The following is a 6,803-nucleotide window of genomic DNA, read 5'->3' on the forward strand; positions in this document are numbered from 1 at the left end:
AACGAGCTGAGTAACTTAATATAATTAAATATTAACCTAATATTTATAAGAATGTAATGGTGAAGTTTAAATTTTAAAGATTTACCAATTACAATAACGAATTTGTTGGAAGGAAAATACGCTTAAATATTTCCATTCATTACAAAATTAAAGTAATATCATGTTTATGAAAGCCACTATATACCCAGACGACAATATGTGTTATCATATTTCGTGAACACATAGTTAAAATGCTGGCGATGATCTGAATTTGCCCGTCAAAGCTTTTACAGTTATCATGTCTCTCTATGCCATGGTTGTCAGAGTTCAGAATAGTTTCAAACAAAGTAGCTATTGATGGTTTTCACAGCCGCCATGTTGGATGAATTTAACAAAACATGCGTCATTAGTCGCTTTCGTTCTATCATCCAACATGGCCGCCTTGTCTTTTGTTATTTACTCTCTTGGGAATGATTGAAAACCAGCAATATGATATATATATAATTTGTTATTATAGCTTCCAGTATATAGCTTCCCCTTCATATTTTACATTACTCTTCATTCATATTTTTAAAAACTGACATCAAAGGCCGGATGGCGGCTATCCATCCAGTCCATAGTATGATAAGTTACGAGATGAAATGTCACTTCAACTCCGTTCAGCAGTGTTAGAAAAATAAGCTGTCGATCCTTCTTGTTTTGTAACACGTTGCTTAACCAGCGCTTTGAAAGCGCGCGTGAAGCATCTCATTCTCCACGCATAAAGGAACTGATTGCCACAGCAATTGATCAGCACACATAACTGAATGAAATCACGTGACCAGTGGATTAATTGACAGCTACACGTGGAGCAGATGTTGACGATGAAAATGAATATCAACGCGGGAACGCTGCAAATAGTGTAAAAAATGAGAATCGCTCTGAATATGCTTGTTACCCGTCTTTCACATTCTGTTCGCTTCAGTCTCATTTTCGCGGTACTGTCGTCAACTTCGCTTGTTTGTGGCGCCACCTTGTTGCGTCTAATGTTGCTAAAGATACGAATGAATGTCATCACTATCACAGACGTCACCACTAGCATCAAGATTGAGAAAACGAAGCTCATTTTAAGGTAGCCGATTTTGAAATACATGCAAGGGAATGCTACAGAGAACACCCAGATGACCATGGACATTATTGTGACTCGGTTTTTCGTTAATCTACGATGGAAGTTTGAATTGGCTGCAATAGAACGTTCTATTGCTAACATGGCGATACTGAGGAGGGAGGCTGTACAACCGATGAAGAATGACATGTGAGGTACAACAAATGAAGATACTTTGTAGCCAAGACCTTCCCTGAAAGTAAGAGAAAATATGAGTTGAAATAACTTGACTGAAAGGATAACTGGAAAGATGATATCTGACATCTGGTAGGCCATAATAAGTTGAATGTATAGATGATAGCAAAGGTAGATATCAGGGTAGACGTTGAAGAGATCTTTGCCATACAACTGAAGAGATTTTGGACCTTTAGACATATATCTATTCCCAACTGCAAAAGCCCAACTTATTTACTGAAACGTTGTCCACGTTTCGATTGTACTTAAAGAAAAAGAAAAGCAAGGAAGGGGGTATAGTCACGATCTAGCCTTCTTTATGCGTTAAGCCACCTGACTAGTAGGGGCAAAACGGCGTCCCATCGAACTTTTGGACATATAATGGAAAACTACAACAATGAAACGCGTACGCATGTGTGTTGGCGGGAAAAAGGTACATTGGTCGGCTATGGTCCCTAAAATCTATTCGCGTATAAATAATAATAATAATAATAATAATAATAATAATAATAATAATAATAATAATAATAATAGTAATAATAATAATAATAATAATAATAATAATAATATAATAATAATAATAATATAATACAATATGGCGGAGAAGTAGAGAGGACTTGTCATGAAACGCTCTTCATAAATTTCGAATTTCACCGACTCTCGAACAACCTGCCAAGCAATAAGTGTCGTCGGAGCAACCTAAATAGCCTGTGTTTTTGTCGTGAACGTAGCGAAATATGGCGCTTTTCGTGTCCTAAAAAGAGGCATAAGGGAAGCATGTTTATCGCGCGGGCATGGTAACGAGTTAAAAATAGCATCAATGATTCTAAAAATAGCATCAAAGTGTGCACATGATGGGATTCCTTTTCTTGACTTAACATAATGTCGACTAATCTTCAAGAACCAACACAGATCGCTTCGAGGCAATCTAATCGATTGGAAAAAAGATGTTCATCTCAACCGATCACTATTTATTAACTGTATATATAATGAATTTTATTTTAGCTTATAACTTCTCGTTTTAATTAACATAGTAATTTATATATATCATATAATATTTGAAGTCTTATGAATATTTAAAATGGATAATAGTGAACAGTTAGTGACAATTATTAAAGAATGTAGATAGAACTTAATCCACAGTTTTAATATCGTAAATATATCTAGATAGGTTTTGTTTAGTCGGTCACAGCTAGCCTGCCCGACTGAATGTAATTGTGCCTAGGCAACCTTAAGTATATAACTGCCATAACAATGAATATTATAATCTTAAAACTCGAGGGAACTCGGCTTCAAAAAAAAAGAAAAAAAGAAAAGAAAAGAAAACCTGGTTCATACCTTATATGGAAGTAAACGACTAGAGGATCGGTGACTGTGCCAATAATGAGATCAGAAACAGCGATGTTTAACAATAAATAGTTAAAGGAGGTCCTCAGATTCTTATTTGGATCTTTTGCCATAGCAACACAGATAAATAGATTGCCTGGTAGCGTGATGATCGTGAGAAGGATGGTGATGACAGAAGTAGTGATAGATAATTCTAGTGGAGGATCTACGGCTTTGCAGTGGTCTTCACCAAATGCCATGTTGTTGACTGCTACAAACTCTGAGGGCAAAATAAAGAACAATGAACGATATACGTTTGATATACGTCCAGTAATAGGCATTTTGCAAAAGATTGACACGTGATTGTTTACTGGATGGCAAAAAAAAAATTGGACTTCCTTATTTTAAAGATTTTTTGCTGGATTACTAATATCGTATCCAAAACCTTTTCAAAAATCCTTTTTTCCCTTATAAGATACTTTCGATTTCGAGATACGAAGCAGTTTAATGTTTGTTTGCCATCCAACAGAGCCTTCCCCAAGGGACCTTGAGCTGAATTGATTCGTTATGCAAGTGATATATCAGCACGTGACTGTTTGTTGCAAATCAGCCAGATGAAACTTCTTCACCCTGCGTGTTTTAATCATTTTTAGGGCAGTAGTATGAGATTTTACGTCTAAAATAAGGATGTTGGTAATGATATTGAAGATGTTTATGATAATGATAAAGATAATGGTAATGGTAAGCGATGTTACAAGAATGATAACGAGGATGACAGATAATGAGGATGCTGGTGATAATGATAATGATAGTTATCGTCAATAATGATTATTATTACAATAATAAGAAGAGGATAAAGAAGAAGAAGAGTGATGATGAAGAAAACGAAAAAAAAAAAAAAAAAAAAAAAAAAAAAAAAAGAAGAAGAAAATAATAATAATTGAAAAAGGAAAGATGGAAAAAAAACACGTAAAAACAGACTTGTATTTTTGTACCAAGCTTTCCCGATTGAAAAACATTTCCTCATTGTAAATAGCCTAAGACCTAGGGCAAACGTCGAACTTTCCATGCACCGAACTCATTAAAAACAATGGATATCAGGTGATAATGAGGCGGCATTCTTTGGTGTAATTAAGTTCGATGCATGGAAAGTTCGACGTTTGCCCTAGGCCTTACAGTATTGTTAAGAATGGGATTTCAAGTTGCAAGAACATAGTTTGGTAACTAGTGAACTAGTGTGTTTCCTCTCATTCATATGACTGAATTGAATTCAGAGAGACATACATACAGACAGACAGACAGACAGAGGACGAATCGAAAATAACTTTTTACTTCGACCATTTCATATTAGCTTTTGACTTTCTTTTTGTGACACCATGCAAGATGTCTCGGCGTACTTGCGCTCCTTACATGAACGAGGCAGTGACAGGCAATATGAAAAGGGAAGGCAATCGATGCAAATAAATTCACACAGGGAACAAATCTGTTCTTAATCTTGGCGTATTATACCTAGTATGATCCACGCTTTTTGGATAAGAAAATTAAACCGTGGGCCCTAGTTTCCATGTTAACCCGCAGTGGACTGATGTTTAAAAAAATCTTGTATTACTGAATTGCTCACCACTTTATTTTCTTTCCTTTTCTTCTTTTTTGTCTATTAAATTTTGGCTGTTGTATCACAGCGTGAGACAGTCATATACAACAGAGCTAGACTCCAACTAGGCGAAAGCCCAAAGATCGAATAAAACTGAATTTATGAAGTTGATTCGTGAGGAGGGAGGAAAACTGGAGAACCCGAGAGAGAACGAACCAAAAACATACTCGCATAAGACACCAAATCGGGGCAATTTGATTTTCCTTTTAATGGCGAAGTCTGTGTGCCTATACTATCATTAAAGTCGACTCAATCTGTAAATTCAGTTTTGATCATGATATCAAAATATGGCTTAGTAAATCCTGTTGTTAATAAAAACTAGTTAGTCTATTTGATAAACCCGAAGTTAAGCAGCCTACTACTGACTCCACGCTATTGGTCGGACATTCATATAGTACTTAAAAATTTGACTAGTCTAAATCATTTTTTGTCTTATCTAATATTTCTGTCAATATTTTTGAAAGTGGAAAAAGCCCCAACTTTGTTATAGCAACAGGCTATAAAAATTTACTCCATGAAGAAATGTAGACGGTTCATATCAGTTTACTTTCATTATGTACGATGTTTCACATCCCTACATACACTACTACTTTTTCCGTCAATTTGTTATCGATAAAACTCCTGTTATATTAAAAACATATATCTGGTTCCTCGTTAAAGATTTAGCTTCTACATACCCTGTTTAATATTGTCTTGGGAACTTGTGTTTTGATGTCCTTGAGGCGTTATCGCAGTGGCGATTGAAGTCATAATAAGACTTGTAATATGTGTGTACACAGATAAGTTGAATTGATTTTTAAAATGAATTGGTGACAACCCACTCATACTTGAATATCGCAATATATAACGAAAACTTAAAGAATCGATTATCAATGCTGTTGCAGCTGTTGTCAAAACCTTGTGACAAAAAAGTTGGATTAATTGACTTATTTTTGCAGTAAAAAATGGGGTTTAACGTACTGACAATGGAATTTAGTGGCTGGGAATGGGAAATGGAAGAAAGTAAATTAATGGTGCAAGGCTTTCATAAAATTTACTGAATATTCAGTTTTTCCCATTAAAATTCAAGAAGTTATAAATTTTCAACAAATATTTTACTCCCTAGATAGAGTTATTTATCATTTTTTTTAGTTGCTAACTACAATAAAAATTCTTATTTTCGGAATTTTGAATAACTCATTCTAGCTTACATGTAATCAGTCACCATTCTTTATACTGTTTTTGTGTCTACACGTAAAACATGTAACTTATAAGTAGTTATAAATAACGGACGACAACTACGACCATCTACTGTCATTAACCCAAGTTGTTTTATCAAAATAACTTACCTCTTTTGAAATATTTTTAATCGATATAGGTAGAGGTCTGGCAGGTCCTTGAGCTTACATTAAGTTTACTAGTCCACCTGTTTTTGAATTCATTACGTCCTTGAAACCCTTATCAAAAAAGTTGATTACTTCCTCAAGTACGTAGTTTTAAATAAATATAAAAATTTTATGACATGAAGAGAAAATACATAGCTTTTTGTGGTAGTACTGACTTGTCGCACGTATCTAGAGCAAATCGTTTTACTGCAAGTCCATTACTTTGATCAAATGAATCTATATATGGCTGAAAGGGGGGATACGCTCCTGAAGAGGAAGCAAAATAAACAACCCCGAAGAACCCAAAGAAAAACCCTCGAAGCACATAAGAGAACCTTCTAGAACTCTACTTACATTCGACACGGCGCCTGCGAATCGAACTAGCAGAGCATACCACTCGCGCGCTCTCCTTGTTCGGCCAACTTTTCATACACTGGACTTACTCAAAATTCAGGGCCTCTTTGTACTTTATTTGCCAGGGATAAGAAGACAGGGTTTCATCATGATCATTATCAATATTGATCGCTCAATAAAGTTTGGCATGGCAAACTAAGAATTTTTAAAATTAAAGGGGCACTTGGATGAAAACGCCCCAATTTTTGGAAGTCCGAATAACTGAAGCATATGAGGATGATATGACTCCGTTATGATTATGTAAATCAGATTAGTAAACATTTTGGCCTAGGATTCATTTGCAGTTGAGAAATTTTGGTTCAAAAGCAGAAACAATGATAGGGTTGAATAAATGAAGTCATTCAATCACAATTTAGATGCTGAATAAAACTGATAATTTTTATTCCCCACTTTTTACTGTGAAGAAAATATGTTGCTTGGCTACTATTGGGGCCATACAGATACTTTTAACTAAGTTTAAAGTCATTTCCAATTTTTATCCATTTTCATCCAAGTGCCCCTTTGAAAATTTAGCTTAATGAAAGCTCTAATGATTTTTATAACGAGTCCTCAAGTGTGTCGTAATTTACAATGACAGGTACATAATTTATACCTTTATAAGACAGTATTAATTAAACAAAACCCATCCTGGTATCATTAAAAAAATACTATTATCAGAAAATTAAGTCTGGTCAAAGGATTTGGCTTTACGTTAATATTTCAATGTCATGTAATACTCCAATGTTTTAGTCAGTGGAAGAAGAGGCAC

The 6,803-nt window shown here is 34.9% G+C and overlaps 1 protein-coding gene across 1 annotated transcript; it reads right to left on the minus strand.

The window, feature by feature from the left end:
- Positions 1–125: 125 nt before the first annotated feature.
- Positions 126–5,048, minus strand: LOC116293935 (uncharacterized). Its single transcript, XM_031701440.2, has 3 exons — positions 4,955–5,048; positions 2,636–2,903; positions 126–1,316 (listed from the first exon to the last, which is right to left on the minus strand). Exons 1-3 carry the CDS (start codon positions 5,025–5,027, stop codon positions 629–631), a joined length of 1,029 nt encoding a protein of 342 aa, XP_031557300.1. The 5' UTR covers positions 5,028–5,048; the 3' UTR covers positions 126–628.
- Positions 5,049–6,803: the final 1,755 nt, after the last annotated feature.

Source organism: Actinia tenebrosa, unplaced genomic scaffold (assembly GCF_029948245.1).
Source record: "Actinia tenebrosa isolate PJP-AT-01 unplaced genomic scaffold, QUT_ActTen_1.0 PGA_scaffold0__85_contigs__length_37466705, whole genome shotgun sequence".
NCBI classification, from domain to species: Eukaryota; Metazoa; Cnidaria; class Anthozoa; order Actiniaria; family Actiniidae; genus Actinia; species Actinia tenebrosa.